The sequence below is a fragment of the Triticum aestivum genome, chromosome 3B (genome assembly GCF_018294505.1).
Source record: "Triticum aestivum cultivar Chinese Spring chromosome 3B, IWGSC CS RefSeq v2.1, whole genome shotgun sequence".
NCBI lineage: Eukaryota > Viridiplantae > Streptophyta > Magnoliopsida > Poales > Poaceae > Triticum > Triticum aestivum.
This window is the reverse complement of record NC_057801.1, coordinates 570,743,225-570,762,539: the sequence shown is the minus strand read 5'-3', so window position 1 is coordinate 570,762,539 and position 19,315 is coordinate 570,743,225. Positions and strand designations below refer to the sequence as shown.

Here is a 19,315-nt window from a genome sequence, read left to right as displayed (position 1 = left end):
GCAAAACATCCTTCGGAAACACCGAACAACAAAGAGGCAAACACAAACGATGACACAAACTCGGCACAGGGAAGAGGAAAGCACAAGACAACGAAGACCAACCACGAGACACAACCTCTCCAAGGAGAGGGCGGTGGCTGGAGCCACCTATGTTTGAGTCAATTGGTATGGCACCGCGAAGAATTATCCTTGGGCCCATGACCAAAACTCGTCTTTGAAGCACAAGTACCATAAAAATGGCTAATGTGAAAGAGTTGATCAATTTATGCATAATTGGGGGAGGGAGAGTTCATTGAGAGAACAACACTCCCCCTATGTCCATGCCTACACCTAAACTAGACAACAAGTTGAGTGTGGTGGGATGTGCAAGGGTTCAAGTCACATTGCTCGAATCAATGATATTTAGCTCATACCTTAACTTGCGAAATCTTGCTTCATCCAAGGGCTTCGTGAAAATATCTGCAAGGTTATCATGAGTGTTGACATACTTGAGCTCGATCTCCCCTCGCCTAATATGATCCCGGATGAAGTGATACCGAATCTCAATATGCTTCGTCTTGAAGTGTTGCATCGGGTTGAGAGAAATCTTGATGGCACTTTCATTGTCACACCAAAGAGGCACTTTGTCACAAATGACACCGTAATCCTTTAAAGTTTGCCTCATCCATAAGAGTTGAGCACAACAACTACTGGCCGCCACATATTCCGCTTCGGTGGACGAGAGTTACACACAACTTTGCTTCTTGGAAGACCAACTTACCAAAGAGCAACCCAGAAATTGGCACCCTCCGGAAGTGGACTTCCTATCCACTTTGTCTCCCGCCCAATCGGAATCCGAATATCCTTCAAGCTTGAAGTTTGCTCCTCTTGGGTACCATAAGCCAAAGTTTGGGGTATGAGCCAAATATCGAAAGATTCGTTTGACCACCACATAGTGACTTTCCTTCGGTGCGGCTTGAAACCGTGCACATATTCCCACACTCAACATGCTATCCGGTCTAGATGCACAAAGGTAAAGCAAGGAGCCAATCATGGAGCGATATACCTTTTGATCCACCGCTTTACCATTGGGATCAATGTCAAGTTGGCACTTGGTAGGCATTGGAGTAGAAGCCGACTTGAAATCACTTAGCTTGAATCTTTTGAGCATGTCTTGAGTGTATTTGGCTTGGTTGATGAAGGTACCTTCTCTTCTTTGCTAGATATCGAAACCAAGGAAGAACTTTAACTCTCCCATCGAAGACATCTTGAACTTAGAGGTCATGAGAGCGGCAAATTCCTCATTGAAAGCTTTGTTAGGGGAACCAAAGATAATATCATCAACATATAGTTTGCATACAAACAACTCCCCTTTGACCTTCTTAGTAAAAAGAGTGGGATCGATTTGCCCAACCTCAAATCCACGATCTTGTAACAACTCGGTAAGGTGGTCATACCACGCACGCGGGGCTTGATTAAGGCCATAGAGTGCCTTATCGAGTTGATACACATGATCCGGGAAGTAGGGATCCTCGAACCCGGGGGGTTGCTTGACATAAACCAACTCATTAATAGGACCATTAAGAAAAGCACTCTTCACATCCATTTGTTGTAACTTAAAGTTGTGATGGGAAGCATAAGCAATCAACAAACGAAAGGATTCAAGGCGAGCAACGGGAGCAAAGGTTTCACGGTAGTCGATACCCTCGACTTGGGAGTAGCCTTGTGCTACCAATCTTGCCTTGTTGCGAATGATGTTCCCATGAGCATCTTGCTTGTTCTTGAATATCCACTTGGTTCCAATGATGTTGCGGTTCCCCGACGGCCTTGGCACCAATATCCACACCTTGTTGTACTCGAAGTTGTTGAGTTCTTCATGCATGGCATTGAGCCAATCCGAATCTTTGAGCGCCTCATAGACCTTTTGGGGTTCAACACAAGAGACAAACGCGTGATGTTCACAATAGTTTGCTAATTGTCTACGAGTGCTTACCCCCTTTCTTAGGATTCCAACCACGTTCTCCATGAGATGACCTTGGGTGGTGAGCTTGGAAGCAATCTTCACGACATGACACTCTAGTTCCTCCTCGGATGTGGAAGGAGGAGGATTAACTTGATTATCCTGAGCGTCGTCTTGAGCTTGTTCTAGATCTTGAGCTTGCTCTTGATCTTGAACTTTATCGAGGGGGAGAACTAGACCTTGGGCATCATTTGGTGGTTCACCACCATCTTGAGGTTGATCTTGCCCTTGGTCTTGTTCACGAGGTTGAGGGCCTTCACTTTGTTTTTGGGAAGTATGTGGGTCTTGGGGAGGTGATGGCTCCACTAGAGTGGAGCATTGTCCTTCTCCTTCGGCCACAAGGGGTTCCTCAATGGGTAGAATATGACCAATAACCATTCTTCTTATGGCTTGGGGAGGGATTTCATCACCTACATCACAAGTACCACTTTGCTCCACTTGGGAGCCGTTATTTTCGTCAAACTCCACGTTACACGTCTCCTCAATGAGTCCGGTGGACTTGTTGAGGACACGGTAAGCATGAGAGTTTGTAGCATAAGCTCTAGCCTCAAATTTAGACAAATGAACACCTTTCTTGAGAATGAAACACTTACACCCGAACACCCGGAAGTACTTGAGGTTGGGCTTGTTACCGGTAAGTATTTCATAAGGAGTCTTGTTCAAGCCTTGGCGGAGATAGAGCCGATTGGATGCATGACATGCTGTGTTGATGGCTTCAACCCAAAAGTTGTATGGAGACTTGAACTCCGCCATCATGGTCCTTGCCGCATCCATCAATGTCCGGTTCTTCCTCTCCGCAACACCATTTTGTTGAGGGGTATATGGTGCGGCATATTGATGCTTGATCCCCTCATCACTAAGAAACTCATCCAAGGTGTAGTTCTTGAACTTGGTGCCGTTGTCACTTCTTATTGTCAGGATCTTTGCATCATGTTGACGTTGAGCTTCATTTGCAAAGTCGATGACGGTTCGTTGAGTTTCACTCTTCCTCTTGAAGAAATATACCGAAGTGTATCTTGAATAATCGTCCACAATCACCAAGCAATACTTTCTACCTCCAAGACTATCAAAGGATGGAGGCCCAAAAAGATCCATGTGAAGGAGCTCCAAGGGTCTCATCGAGTAGATGATAGTCGTGGGAGGGTGAGCCTTCTCATGAAGCTTTCCTTCAATACAAGCACTGCAAGCACGATCTTTGGCAAAACTAACATTTGTTAGTCCACGGACATGGTCCCCCTTGAGAAGACTTTGCAAATATCTCATATTGACGTGGGCTAAATGGCGATGCCAAAGCCATCCCACATCAACGTTAGCCATTAGGCATGTCGCGGTCTCAGTGGGTTGCTCTGAAAAGTTAATCACATAAAGACCATTCTCGACATGCCCAACAAAGGCTACTTTAAGAGTCTTGCTTCACAAGAGGGCCACGGTATCAATATCAAAGAAAGTGGCAAAGCCCATGAGTGCAAGTTGACGAACGGAAAGAAGATTAAATGCAAGGGACTCAACAAGCATGACTTTCTCGATCGTTAGATCATGAGAAATGACAACCTTGCCAAGACCCAATACCTTAGAAGACGAGGCATCACCCCACTCGACATTGGTGGGCATAGAAGGAATCTTGTGCACGTCCACCACCAAGTCCTTGCTTCCGGTCATATGATTCGTTGCTCCACTATCAAGCAACTATGATCCCCCACCGGAAGCAAACACCTACACGAGATCAATGCTTGGTTTTAGGTACCCATTTTGTAATGGGTCCTTTTATGTTAGTAACAAGGGTCTTAGAAACCCAAATAGACCATTCAATGTACTCATAAGGAGAACCAACAAATTTAGCATAAACATGCCCATCACTAGCACGGCACAACACAACACATATGATGGGTTAAAGTCGCCAGCTTTGTTGGAGGAGGTGGTTTTGCCCTTTTTGACATCAACACCCTTCACAATTTTCTTATTCTCCTTAGGAGCACCCTCTCCCTCTTTCACAACAGTTTGCTTGAGAGGAGGAGGTCATTTGGTCTTGTCGTTCTTCTTCTTGTTCTTGGACTTGGGTGCGAACCCAATTCCTTCCTTGGCCACAACTTCCTTTTGATTGCTCAAAAGGTCATTGAGGTTCTTCTCACCTTGAATGCATGTCACAAGGCCTTTTCTCAAGTTGATCCTTCAGCTTGGCATTCTCCTCCACAAGATGCACATGCTCACAACACGGGTTAGTAGCATATGCATTATCAATTAATACCATATGAGGAAAGGTGGCCTTTTCCTTGGTTAGCTTAACTTGGAGTTGAGCATGAGACTCCTTGAGGTTAGCATGAGCACTCTTCAAGACTTTGTGGGCCTTGTCAAGTACATCAAACTCCTCCTTGAGTCTAGCATGATCAACCCCAAGTTTAGCCTTCTCAGAAGTTAGCACACGAGACACAACAAGTGCATGATCAAGATCTTTCTTTAACTTAGCATGGTCATCGTTGTGTGACTCCTCAAGAGCCAAATGATGCCCACGCTCTTCCTTAAGAGCATCAGAGAGATCCGAAATCTCATCGGCATAGTCACGACTATGACCTTCCATCTTAGAGATGGTTTCTTCATGAGCCTCGATCATGTCATTGGCTTCACCAAGTTGTTCCAAGAGAGCAACAAAGTGCTTCTTGGATTTTCCCTTGAGCTTAATCATAAAGGACTCAAATTCATTCACATCCTCATTAGACCCCTCATGTTCATCAATGCAACCCGTCAAAGAGGGATTAGTAATGATGGTAGTTTTGATGTTGGGGGTTACCTTGTTAGAGGCTTTGGCCATGAGGCACTTGGCGGTGATGTTCTCGTTGGGTGAATCGAATAGAGACATCCGGGGAGTTGTGGCAATGGCAACGGATGCCATGGCCATTGCTTCACTATCTTCATCATCATCGTCATCCTCACGATATTCTTCTTGAACCACCAACCCTCGAGTAGGAGTCTTTTTGGTGAAGTTGTTCTTGTTGGGGAAGGACTTGGCTTTGTCTTTTCGGATGAGCTTGCCACCATTGTCTTCCCACTTCTCGTAAGGACAATCCGCAACGAAATGGCTCACATTGCCATAGTTGTAACAAGTTCTTACTCGTTGCTTGCCCTTGAAGCCACTTGAGTTGGTCTTGTTGAAATTGGGCCTTGAGTTCTTCTTGCTCCAAAATTGCCTTGAAGCAAGAGCCATGTGCTCATGATAATCATATTTTGTATCTTCGGGGTTGCTCTCCTCATCTTCCTATTCTTCCTCTTCTTCCACAATAACCTTGGCCTTCAAGGAAAGGTTGGGATTCTTTGCCCTTTGAGAGCGGAGCACCGCGTTGTCGGCGGTCTTGTCCAAGATGCTCATTGCAACGAACTCATCCAACACTTCACTTGAGGTCATGGAGTGGAAGTCCGGTCTTTGACGAATGACGGAGGACATGGCCTTGTTGTAGGGCATCATGGCCTTGAGGAACTTGCGCTTGATCCAATTGTCATCCGTGTCCTTGCTCCCATGATCTCGGAGTGAGACCGCGAGTTTGGTTACTCTCCGAAAGAGCTCACGAGGTTCTTCATCTTCTTTCATTGCAAACTCATCGGCTTCATCTTGCACCACTTCATAGTTGGAGCGTTGAATGCTTGCACTTCCCCGATAGAGAGACACAATGCATTGCCATGCGTCCTTGGCCATGGCATGGGGTCGGAGATGAGGGAGATCTTCGGGGAGGATAGCATCTTGGATGATGAAGAGAGCATTCTCATTGAATTGATTATCCACTGCTTCTCTAGGGGTGAAGTTGCTTCAGTCATGTGGATAGAAACCTTCTTCAATGGTTCTCCAAAGATTAGTATTCACATGATTTAAATGTTGCTTGAAGCGATACACCCAATAATCAAAATCCTCATTTTTCACAATCTTAGGAGGAGGGCCGGCATGATATAAATGAGTAGAAGGAATCGGTCCTCCATAAGTTGGAGGTTCCACATGGGCAAAGATGTCGGTGCCATTTCTACCACTAGTAGAAGGACCCTTCTCACTATTAGCTTCGCCCTTGTCAGAGTTAGCATCCGTCACCTTGTTAGCGGGATCACCCACTTTCAACGGCGAGGTAGGTAGTTTAAGTCCTTCTAAGAATTTATTAAACATGCTTTCAACCTTGGTTGTCATGGAGGTTTTCAATGTGTCCAAGGCCACATTGAATTCCTCACGGGACACCGAGGTTTCCCCATCACCCGTAGACGAGATCGGATTCACACCGGAGTGCTCCTCCTCCCCACCGTCTACGGTGTCAAGCATACTCTTCGGACGGCAAAGTCCTTAATAAAGAGACGAGGCTCTGATACCAATTGAAAGGATCGATATAGTTGACTAGAGGGGGGGGGGTGAACAGGAAACTAACAATTTTTAGCTTTTCTTTACCAAATTAAACTTTGCATCAAAGTAGGTTGTCTAGATATGCAACTAGGTGAACAACCTATATGATGCAACAACAACAAGCACACAAGCAAGCAAGGGATATAACAGAAGTAAGCTTGCAAGAGTAAAGGCGCGAGATAACCAAGAGTGGAGCCGGTGGAGACGAGGATGTGTTACCGAAGTTCCTTCCTTTTGAGGGGAAGTACGTCTCCGTTAGAGCGGTGTGGAGGCATAATGCTCCCCAAGAAGCCACTAGGGCCACCGTATTCTCCTCACGCCCTCACACAATGCGAGATGCCGTGATTCCACTATTGGTGCCCTTGAAGGCGACAACCAAACCTTTACAAACAAGGTTGGGGCAATCTCCACAACTTAATTGGAGGCTCCCAACGACACCACGAAGCTTCACCACAATGGACTATGACTCCGAGGCGACCTCAACCGTCTAGGGTGCTCAAACATCCAAGAGTAACAAGATCCGCTAGGGATTAGTGGGGGAATCAAATTTCTCTTGGTGGCAGTGTAGATCGGGGCCTTCTCAACCAATACCGAGCAAATCAACAAGTTTGATTGGCTAGGGAGAGAGATCGGGTGAAAATGGAGCTTGGAGCAACAATGGAGCTTAGGGATGGAAGAGGCGAGTCTTCTTGGAGAAGAAGACCCCCTTATATAGTGGGGGGACAATTCCAACCGTTACCCACCACTCAGGCTGCGACCCACGGTACTACCGCACCACAGGAGCGGTACTAGCGCACGGGCCTGCGGTACTACCGCGGTGGACCACGGTACTACCATGGGCGCGACAGAGCCTGGACCTGAACAGAAGAGCACAGACAGGGTGCGGTAGAACCGCAGGCGTGGTACTACCACGACCCTGTGAGGTACTACCGCAGGGCAGCCACAGTCCAGGCACGGTAGGCACAGATGTAAAAAATTACGGGTGTGTTTGGTTGGTGTCCACACCACCACAAGCCTGGCCTGGATGGGTGCCTGAAGCATGCCTGGTCCCTGTTTTGTTTGTGTCCTGAGAAAGAAAGTACATGCCTGGCCTGGGTTGCTCAGCAATGTGATTAGCCTGGTCAGGTTGAAAAAAATAAAGAATAAAAAAGATTCCTAGCCCAGGCAATAGGATTTGCCTGGCCCAGGCTTCCAATTCCTTATGCCTGGACGTGCCACAGCACGCCTAACCTTTGCTTAAGAATTTTTTATTCGCTGGATGACTCGATGATGTAGTACCCTGCCAGGGTACGAACCAAAAGCACAGCTGCCAGGCTAGCCTGGACAGGCAGGAAATCATGTCTTTACCAGGCCAACGCCAGGCACCGGATTTTTCCAGGCAAGGAGCCAAGGATGTGAACCAAACTAGCCCTACATCCGTGACTACCTCCGTTGAGATTTTATCGATGCAAAAATCCGACACGGTACTACCGAGAACCAGGGGTGCGGTACTACCGTGAAGGGTGCGGATGTAAAAAATTACATCCGCCCCTACCTCCGCTCCTGCTGTTGTACCTGACCTGGCGACATGGTACTACCGCGCCGCAGCATGGTACTACCGCGTAGGGCGCGGATGTAAAAAATTACATCCGCCCCTACTACCGCTTGAGCAGCAGCGCCAGGCCAGAACTCACGGTACTACCGCTTAGGAGGAGTGGTACTACCGTGGAAGCCCACGGTTCTGCCGTGCCGGAGCCTCGTACTACCACTGGCTCCTGCGGTAGTACCGCTCAGAGGAGCAATACTACCGCCAGCCTGAGAAGGGTAACTCGGAGTCCTTCATTTCGCAGAGACAAGGTGAGATGGAGGAAACTCCAAAGAGCCAAAGGAAAGGCGGTGCAAAAGGGACATGTACGTGAGATTCCACCCAAATCTTTCCAAAGCGGACCCCCTCTTAATAGTACGGCTTTCCTATGACTCAACTCCACCGAAAAGAACCGTAGAGAAACCGATCTTCAATAATCTTCGAGGGTCATCAAATCGTCTTGTGTTTAGTCATGATATATCTGAAAAGCTCAATACACACGATTAGTCCGCAAAAGCATTGTCATCAATCACCAAAACTACTAAGGGACAAGAATGCCCTTACACCGCGCACGCGCACCACGTCAGACCCGACAGCCCGACCCCACCGCCAAATTGCACCAAATCCACCACGAAGACCAGCCGGATCCATTTGCTATCTCATCTCTTCTTCCTCCTCTGCGCCATCCGTCTCGCACTCCGCCAGCCATGCAGTAGATCTGAGGCTCTCCACCGCTAGCTCCAGAAGAGCCCTCCTGTCCTCGCCGCGGGGGATGTCGCCGTTGGCCCGGACGCCACCCTGGTACTTCCGACAACTCTTTGGCTCCCGCCTTGCGCTTGATGTGTTCGACATATTGTTCGACCAGATTTTTTGTGATTTTGTTAGGTAAAACGATGGATTTTGATGCTTCGTCGGATAAGGATTATGGACCGACGGAGCTTGTCCAAATGATTCAAGATGAGTTCTTCGATTTGTTGGATTCGGACGAAGAAGGGACATGATTATGCTCATGAGCATGCAAGAGAAATTGGACCAGCAAGTGGAGCATATTCTCAACTTCAAAGGCTTAATCAAAGGGAGAAAAGTGATCAACCGGGATAGGATGTCCGGAGCAAAGCTATTGCACAAGGACTTTTGCTCCCAAACCTACTTTCTCGGATGATCCATGGTTTTGTCGCCATTTTCGCATGTGGAAACCATTGTTTTTGCGCATTGTGGAGGGAGTAGAGGCACACGGCGACTACTTCAAGCTCACAAGGGATTGCTGCGGCCAACTCTCTTTCTCGGCCAAGCAGAAGTGCACGGCTGCTCTGAGGATGCTTGCACTTGGTACTGCTGCAGATGCCGTTGGTGAGATGGTCAGGATGGGGAGAGCACATGCCTGAAGACTGCTGTTAAGTTTTCCCGCGCCATGGTAGAGGTGTTTGGACCTGAGTATCTCAGAGAACCAAATGTGCAGGACATAGATTGTTGGCTATTGGAGAGGCAAGGGGGTTTCCAGGAATGCTCAGAGCGATTGACTGCATGCAGAGGCAATGGAAGAACTGCCCCAAAGGTCTGCGGGGAATGTATCAAGGTCACATTAGAGAGGCCACCACCATACTAGAAGCGGTGGCATCACATGACTTACGGATTTCGCATGCTTTTTTTGGAATGCCGGGTTCTCACAACGACATCAACGTGCTTCAACGATCTCCGGTGTTCAGGAGGCTTTGAAATGGGGAATCACCGTCGTGCAACTACACCGTCAACAACCGAGACTACAACATGGGCTACTATCTTGTCAATGTTATCTATCCTCAGTGGGTGGCATTTGTGAAGACCATATCCGAGCCGCGTAGCAATAAACAGAGCCATTTTGCAACAATGCAGGAAGCGGTTAGGAAGGATATGGAGAGGGCATTTGGTGTGCTTCAACCTCGTTGGGGAATTGTGCAGAGCGCTGCAATGATGCGAGAATAAGAAACTTTGTGACAGCTGATGACATGTTGTGTTATTCTGCACAATATGATTGCCGAGGATGAGGGTGATGGTGTAGTCCAAACCCATGATTTTGAAGCACCTGGAGAACAAGTTGAAATCCAGGAGATCAAGATGCGGCTCAGCTGATGTACTTTCTGCAGATGCATCATACTCTTCGAGATCAGCAGGTGCACACACAACTACTCAATGATCTTGTGGAGCACATGTGGACCCATAATGACAACCAACGAGACAATGCTTGAGTTTGGCACTTAATATAAATTTTATGTAAACGCTATCTATGCTTCGTACCAACATTTGCTATTTACGTGCGACATTGTCTTGTATAATCGACGTGCATGTATTTGCATGGATTCGAGAGTCCGAATTTGAGATATATGGATGTCGGGACCGAAATATGAGGGTCCGTCCGGATGCGCCCGCAAGTGTGGCCGGCCATATCCACGGGCGTTTGAGGGGATGTATTTGCCAAGTCGTTGTACATGCTCTAAATAAAATCATGGAAAACGTTTCATGCCAGCGCGCCGGCCGAAACGTTCGGCCGGTCGCGTTGCTCGCGTTCGATCCACCTGATCCAGCCGTCTGTTGCGCGTCCTCCTTCCAGTTTTTTTTCTTTTGCCTTATCTTCTTCCTTCCACCATTGACCTCCCTCCTCGGCTCCTCCTTTGACCCCCCTGCCCCCGTGACCTCAGGCGCTGGCCGGCGAGCGCCGCGGCTTCTTCGGCAAGGCCTCCATCGACGGACCCCATCTGATCCTTTTTTTATATCACTCTCCTATGGCTCGCCGGCCTTTTTCTTCCTGCTCCCCGACGCCACAAAGAACAGAGATGGACCAGGGAAGGCAGGACAGAGGAGGAAGCACGACGGGGAAGCTGAAACCGACGGACGGAAAAGCTACGTCGGGCTACGCAGGAGCTACAACCGGCAGGCGGAGGAGCTGCAAACAGCAGGAGCAACGGGGTGGGTGAACCATGACCAGCATGTGAGGTTGCTGCACGAGGCTCTGCTGATGATGGAGTCGCCAATGCTACAAGCACGTACCACAAAAGCTACAACCAGCTTGCAAATATGCTACAATGCGTGTCACCGGAGCTACAACCGGCAAAGTGTGTCGACAAATGCTACAACCGTTCACCAAAAAAGCTACAACCATGTTTGTTAGAGTTGCAATCCGAGTTCGCCGGAGTTCACCGGAGTTTTAGGCGGGCAACGTCATGCTACAACTGTATGTCACAGGAGATACAATGAGTTCACGGAGATGCTACAACCACGTACACCAGAGCTGCAAACCGGTGTGGCGTCGTCGACTAATGCTACAACCGTTTTCACAATGAGTATGTTGACCCAACGCCGGCGACAATATTTTTTTTTTTTGCTACAACCAGTGTTTTGTGCAAGCTACAACCTGCGTCGGTGGAAGCTACAAGAGGCCATGGTGAGCTGCGGCCGGCAGTCATAATTTCTACAGCCGGTTACAATGGAGCAACGACCATGATGCTACAACCTGCGATTTAATTTGCTGGAACCAGCAGCATATTTTGCTGCATAGGAGGGCAGAAGGCGCAGAACCACACGGGGCACCAACGCGGCAACCGCCTAGCCGGCGAGCTGCTCTGGCGAGCTTCGACGAGTTGTTCCGGCGAGCGGCGACGGCGCAGCGAGCCAGCGTGCGGAGCTGCAAGCAGGAGGCCAGGGGGAGCAAGGGGCGAAGAGGCACTACTGCATGTTTCTGCATCGGGAGGAAGAAGGCACTACTGCTCGATCGAACGGTTACACTGGAAGGATCGGAAGGCTGGGGCCGACCGGCCCAAATTTTGGGCCGGCGCACCGGCGCCCAGTGCTGCCCTAAAATCATTTGCTTGAAGGTCCTTGCCTGCAAAAATAAAATAAAAGAAATAAAACAACTGAAGTTCTTGTCCCCTCCAAAATCCGGCCCACTCTTCCACTTGGCGGCTTCCGATCGCCGACAAGTCCCAACCTGGCCGCTCCTACAATCCCCGTCCCACCTCAACCCGCGTGCGTGTTCGAAGTTCAAACCATGAAGTAATCAATCAATGCTCGCCGGCGGTCGCCATCCCCGATTTTATTTCTTGGCAGCCCGGATGAGCATATTCCATTCCCCCTACATATCTCCTGCCTTCTTGCCTTGACCCATCTTTATTTAGAGCTCTTTTATGGTACCCGGGGACAAATATTGGCCATCCATTTTGTGAAATCTAATGGTGGCGACCGATTTATACTGCTGCAATTTGGCAATAGAATGGCCAGCGGTATAACTTGCACTGCTTCGTTCCCTTCCTCCAGTATACAAGTCCTGAGGGCATTTTGGGAAGTAAAATGCTTCAGTTTCAGCACACCCGCCGGCCCGCCCTCGCCCTCCCATTTCGCTCCCCACCGCGCCCACGTGAGTTCAAGCCGCCGCCGGCATGCGCCTGGCCATCTATGGCGAATCAGGATGACTGCAACGCCCCGCTGCTCTTTCCCGTCCCTCCACCCTCCTCCTTTTCCTCATACCGCTAGGTGCTAAAGGAGGACCCGCCGCGCCGACACCGCTGCTCCACCGCGAGGCCGCGACTAGTCTTTCCTCATCTTCGTATATACAGGCGCCCCGCTGCTCTCCCCCGTCCCTGGAGGTGCCCTGCGTCGGAGCTTTGCGCTCGTCTACTCCGTCGACCTGCCCTCCAGCAGTGCGCGCCGCATCACCCCTTCTCGGCCGCGTCGACCCGCCTTCTCGCCCTCCATGGACTGGACCACCGTGGCAAGGACGTCTGGGCCGGCAAGGTGGAGCACCTCGAAACTGACGGTGACGCCTTCCAGACATGCGATGCCTCCCGGCGCACGCTGCTTGTCCGCGACGGCGGCCGGCAGGGCCGGCAGGCGAGACCATGGTGTCTGGCTGCCACGGCATGCCTTGTAGGATTGCGCTGACCGCAGAAAGCGGCGAGGCTCCGGGGCTCCTCGCGTGCAGGAGGCGGGAACAGTCACTGCGGGGCTGTGGCGCGTGCACTGCGGCTGTTGCTGCGGCCTGTGGGCATGGACTGCGGATGGGCGGGCGCGTGGGTGGGTGTGTGCGTCTGGATCGAACGACCTCCAGGGACTCGTCCATGGCGGACAGGGCGCTATGGTGGATGAAAACGACGGGAAAAATGAGGCGGGGATGAGCGGCAGCTCACTACGGGCTCTATAGACGCGACGAGATGGCCGGGGACATAGACGAGACGGCAAGGGAGCACGCTAATGTCGGCGGCGGTCCTCGGGTGTGCGGCGAAGAAGACGAGCTAGAGTCGAAGGTCATGGTGGACGACCACTCGGGGGACGCCTCCATCCAGGCTCCAGCTACAGGAGCAGGAGATGGAAGGAGACCGTAGATGAGTCGTGGGACAACAAATCGATTTCCGGTTGCCATTATCTGCCGACTGGCGACGTAGCTAAGGTTCAACGACAACAAATCTATGTCTATCCTACCCTCAGAAAATGAGTGGTTAGATTTTAATATACCGCTCCGTCCACTGTCAGCGGTATAGGGTACCATAAAAACTCTCTCTATTTATCGGTCAAGAAATCGAACAAGCGATCCCATTCCCGTCCCCGGAGTACAACCTCCAAGAAGCCGCGACAGGAAGGAAACCAAGAACCAGAGCGGCGAGGAGCAGAGGAGGCGGAGAGCCCCGCGGGAATGGGGCTGGCCAACCGGATCGGCGCGGTTGCCCTGGCCGTGGCCTGCGCCGTCCTGCTGCTGGGCGTCGCCTGCCGGGCCGGCCAGACCAGCGAGTACCGGCGGCTGCTCGGCCAGGCCATCGACATGCCGCTCGACGCCGACGTCTTCCGCGCTCCGCCCGGCCACAATGCGCCGCAGCAGGTAACCAACCGCAGACTGCGCTTCTGCCTCCGTTGATACAGTACTACCATCTGTTTAGGCTAGAGTCTACCTGGCGTTTGGCGAACAGTTGACCACACAGCTGGTAATTGCAAGCATGAGATGGATATACTATCGTGGATTCTTCTGTCCTTATTCTTCAGTGAAACATATAATTGTGGATTCATTTGCCCTTCTCGCCATGTGGTTGGTATATATCCTGCAGTTGTCGTGAACTCAAGCTGTAATTACATGCAGTACTTGTTTTACATGTTGGTCTTACAGTAGCTGTTACTTGTCGATACTATGATACAGCCAAAGACTTTCTGCATGACTCCAAAACTTCCGGTTGATTGGCATTTCAGTACTTTTATTTTCCTCCTCTAAACTCATATCTTCCTGAGTTCGAGCATTTCTGCTGCATAAACTATGCCTCCTAAATGGACTTATACTTGTGTTCATTTTTAGTTCTTTTCATCAGTTTACCAGTGAGCCTTTTGTGATATTTAAAGTGGATAGTCATCGCTCTCAACCTATTACTGAAAATTTCGTATGGTTCCTTTATGTTTGGTTGTTGGCACAGTTGCGCTTCAACAAGTTCAGTTTCTCCAATTCATTAAGTGTGCATTTTTTGTATCTGGTGTAAACCAGCTTCTCCATGAAAACTTCTTCAAAAACATGTGTAAATACAATCACTGTTTTACTGTTTCATTGACCTATGCTATGCTCTCAGGAGATCTACAGTTTCCAGTTAACCTCATGGTCTCGAAACAGTTTCCAGTTAACTCAGTGATTGTGTAGCAGATTTTCAGTGTACTCTGATACTCTGCGGATGGGTTCAGTGGCTTCCAATTATGTGCTGTGCTTCTTGAGCTACTTCCCACACTTACTTAATGCCAGTCCACAGTTTAACCTCACAAATCAGCGATCATGGTTTAAAGTAATTGTTGTTCGTCTCATCTTTACTTTAGTCAGTTCTAAAGGCAACTTTGGGGTTACTCTGCCATCATATATTTCTGTTCGACTGCTGCTTATTGGTTGTGGAGGCCCTTTCTAAGAAGTTCTTTATTCTTAGTCTTACTCCATAGAATTAATTACTATGACACCCTTTTCCATGATAAGTACTTCTCCGATCATTCTTTATCTTAGTTCACAATTTTATAATTCGGTGCCTTTTCCATGACACTGATGTGTGTTATTTCTTACTCCATATAGTTACTTAACATCGCTGTTGCATAAACAAATAGTACAAAACGCGTGCCCACGCTCCATGGTGTATTCTCCACTCTCATACTGATTGATGAGGTGCTCTAACAGGTTCATATCACGCAAGGCGACCACGAAGGTACAGCCATGATAATCCCGTGGGTGACAACAGTGGAACCTGGATCAAGCACAGTACTTTACGGGACTTCAGAAGATAATCTCAACTATTCTGCAAAGGGAAAGCATTCGCAGTATACGTTCTACAAATATACCTCAGGATACATTCATCATTGTACAATCAAGAAGCTGAAGGTTACCGGCCCGGCAAACATTTAATGCTTATGTTTTATGAAGGCTGGAATCTTGATTCAGGACTTAATTATAACTTTATTGCAGTTTGACACAAAGTATTACTATGCCGTTGGAACTGAAGAGACGCTGAGGAAGTTTTGGTTCAGGACCCCTCCGAAAAGTGGCCCAGATGTTCCATATACATTTGGTCTGATAGGTACTATTATCTACCCCCTCCATTCCTAAATATAAGTCTTTGTAGAGATTCCACTATGGACTACATACGGAGCAAAATGGATGAATCTACACTCTAAAATGCATCTACATACATCCGTATGTGGTTCATAGTGGAATCTCTCTAAAGACTTATATTTAGGAACGGAGGGAGTAATTTGCTCAGGATATAGCTTGCATGCTCATGTCTAAACTCCAACATAATTTTACTATTGTGGTTTATGAGTAATATTACTGAGAATTTTACTATTGTGATTAGGTGATCTCGGTCAGAGTTTCGACTCAAATGTCACGCTCGCTCATTACGAGTCCAATTCAGAAGCCCAGGCGGTGCTTTTTGTCGGGGACCTGACATATGCAGATAATTACCCATATCATGATAATACAAGGTGGGATACGTGGGCAAGATTTGTAGAACGGAATCTTGCATACCAGCCTTGGATCTGGACAGCTGGAAACCACGAGATAGATTTTGCTCCGGAACTTGTAAGGATTGTTCTCTCTGATACTTTATTCGCATTTCTTATGCTTCAGTGGGTGCTTTTACAGTTCAAATAGAAGCACCAAGTAGAAAACAATCCAGTGGAGCCATGCTATATACTTCCTCCGTTCCTAAATGTAAGTCTTTGTAAAGATTTCAAAATGATTGAATCTACACTCAAAATGCATCTATATAGATCTGTATGTGGTTCATAGTGGAATCTCTACAAAGACTTATATTTAGGAACGGAGGGAGTACATTTAAGCGCTCATTGAATTACACCGTGCTACATTTAAAAGCTCATTTAATAAATCATATTGCTAGTTAAAAAAGAACATCACACGTATTTGCAGGGCGAAACGAAGCCATTCAAGCCATACAGCAGCAGGTATCACACACCCTATAAGTCTTCCGGTAGCACGGCACCTTACTGGTATTCCATCAAAAGAGCCTCAGCATATATCATTGTCCTGGCATCATACTCCGCATACGGTATGTTCTGTTCTTCTGACTCCATGTTTTAGCAAGTTCAGCATATACTAGTGTGGAATCTGCGGCATATTTGCAGATAAGCCAGTACCAAAGCTGAAGGTGAGTTGACAGGTCTGTTGCTTTTTCCCAGGAAAATACACCCCTCAGTACAAGTGGCTTGAATCTGAGTTCCCCAAGGTGAACAGGAGCGAGACGCCATGGCTGATCGTTCTGATGCACGCCCCGTGGTACAACAGCTACAACTACCATTACATGGAAGGTGAAAGCATGAGAGTGATGTACGAGCCGTGGTTCGTGAAGTACAAAGTGGATCTTGTGTTTGCAGGGCATGTCCACGCCTACGAACGGACAGTAAGTGGACAAATCCTCTCCAAGGCTTGCTTGCTATTGCTATCTTTGTTTACATTCCAAGTTATTCTCCGAGGATAACTTATCATTTTGTTGAATTCAGTTTGATTTCAAATTGGAGCAATTTTCGGTGCATCTCATTGTGTTTCATGACTCAAATATCTCTCCCCACAGCTCTTTCTATCTGTTTATTTTTGCATCCAGTACTGGCTGTATTAGTTCAGAGCGCTAGCTCCATTCTTATGCTTAAGAGCAACACTTCAGTCATGACTTCCTTACATAGAGCCTGCTTTGCTCTGTGGCTGCAGCATAGGATTTCAAATGTTGCATACAACATCATAAACGGGCTGTGCTCTCCGATCCCGGACCAGTCGGCGCCGGTCTACATAACCATCGGCGACGGGGGGAACCAGGAAGGGCTGGCCACCAAGTAAGATCGAACAGAACTTGCATCCTCTAATCAGTGATCAAGAGTACTTTGGAATAATTTGTTTTGTGGGGATCGATGGTGCAGCATGTCGGAGCCGCAGCCGAGCTACTCGGCCTTCAGAGAGGCGAGCTTCGGGCACGCCATCCTGGACATCAAGAACCGGACGCACGCCTACTACGCCTGGCACCGCAACCAGGACGGCGCCGCCGTGGCGGCAGACGCCCTCTGGTTCACCAACAGGTACTGGATGCCCACCGACGACTCCTTCAACGATGCCTGAAACAAACGGTGGGGTTGGATGGTCCACGCTTCCTCTCGTTGAATAAGCATCGTTCGCCTCCAGCGCGTATAGGGAGGGTACTACGGGTTAGAGTCGATCGCTGCTCAATCTGTACCACAAAACTGTGTATAGAGAGGAGAAGTTGCCGTGCGTGCAGGTGCAGATTATTACGTGCGAGTGAGCAAGGCACGCACCGTGTGGATTGTATTAGCCGATTCTTGTATACGCGCCAGTAATGATTTGATTTGGAGGCACATCGTATGTTGTGCTTTAGGGTGAACACACGTGAAAGAAAATAGACACACATAGATGGTGGAGTTCTCTTCTTCTTTTGACGGTGCAAGACAGGAGCTCTGCCGATTTCATTGGGATGGAAAAAATACATAGTGACCCGGTTTCGGCCAAAAACCACAATGCCCAAAAGGAAGTCCGAGCGAAAAAAATATATAGAAAAAAGACACTAGAGGTGGGGATAGGCCTTCATCTTGAGCTCAACATCCTCCTCTTTGCTCACTTCAGGCAATTCCCCAAAAGCATCCAACAGGCTATGCTCAGAATGCTTGGCCGTTGGGATGTTGGTGCAAAGCACCATAGGGTCATCACCATGGACTTGGCTCCATTGCCAAGGGAGAATAAAAAACACTAAGGTGAATTCTATCCTTTATGCGTGTCAACTTGGTTCTCTCTCGGATGGTATACTACTTGACCATCCTTCCTCATGCATACATAGGTTTGAGCTGCGCACCACACGTGTTGAGGAGTGCAAGCACAAGAGTACGACGACATCATGCACGAGGGAAGTATGCAAAAAAAGGAAGAAGAAACAAGGAGAAGATTCCAGGAGACCCCGAAAGCTCCGGCCAACGCCTCAGAGCTTCCGGCCCCTGGAACTTTCAGCCTCGCCTACGCCAACATTTGCAAACCTTCTCGGAATACCGAAACTTGCCCGAAACTTCCAGCCCCTTCCCGCGTGAAGTGAGTTGGGCTCGACTCATGTACCTTTCTATTCCTCACTTACCCCTTCACTGGAGTACTATATATACCTGAAGGAAATGTGCCCTAGAGGCAATAATAAAGTTGTTATTTACATTTCCTTATATCATGATAAATGTTTATTATTCATACTAGAATTGTATTAACCGGATACTTAGTACATGTGTGAATACATAGACAAACAGAGTGTCCCTAGTATGCCTCTACTTGACTAGCTTGTTTGTCAAAGATGGTTATGTTTCCTAGCCATAGACATGTGTTGTCATTTGATGAACGAGATCACATCATTAGAGAATGATGTGATGGACAAGACCCATCCGTTAGCTTAGCCCTATGATCGTTTAGTTTGTTGCTATTGCTTTCATCATGACTTATACATGTTCCTCTGACTATGAGATTATGCAACTCCGAATACCAGAGGAACACTTAGTGTGCCATCAAACGTCACAACGTAACTGGGTGATTATAAAGATGCTCTACAGGTGTCTCCAATGGTGTTTGTTGAGTTGGCATAGATCGAGATTAGGATTTGTCACTCCGATTGTCGAATAGGTATCTTTGGGCCCTCTCGATAATGCGCATCACTATAAGCCTTGCAAGCAATGTGACTAATGAGTTAGTTGCGGGATGATGCATTACGAAACGAGTAAAGAGACTTGCCGGTAACGAGATTGAACTAGGTATGGTGATACCAACGATCGAATCTTGGGCAAGTAACATACCGATGACAAAGGGAACAACGTATGTTGTTATGCGGTTTGACCGATAAAGATCTTCGTAGAATATGTA

General features: G+C 48.2%; 1 protein-coding gene across 1 annotated transcript; it reads left to right on the top strand.

The window, feature by feature from the left end:
- Positions 1-13,446: 13,446 nt before the first annotated feature.
- Positions 13,447-17,941, top strand: LOC123065758 (purple acid phosphatase 2). Its single transcript, XM_044488979.1, has 8 exons — positions 13,447-13,774; positions 15,089-15,289; positions 15,374-15,485; positions 15,762-15,988; positions 16,337-16,475; positions 16,606-16,826; positions 17,132-17,253; positions 17,338-17,941. The coding sequence occupies exons 1-8, from the start codon at positions 13,592-13,594 to the stop codon at positions 17,531-17,533; spliced, it is 1,401 nt and encodes a 466-aa protein (XP_044344914.1). The 5' UTR covers positions 13,447-13,591; the 3' UTR covers positions 17,534-17,941.
- The last annotated feature ends 1,374 nt before the right edge of the window (positions 17,942-19,315 follow it).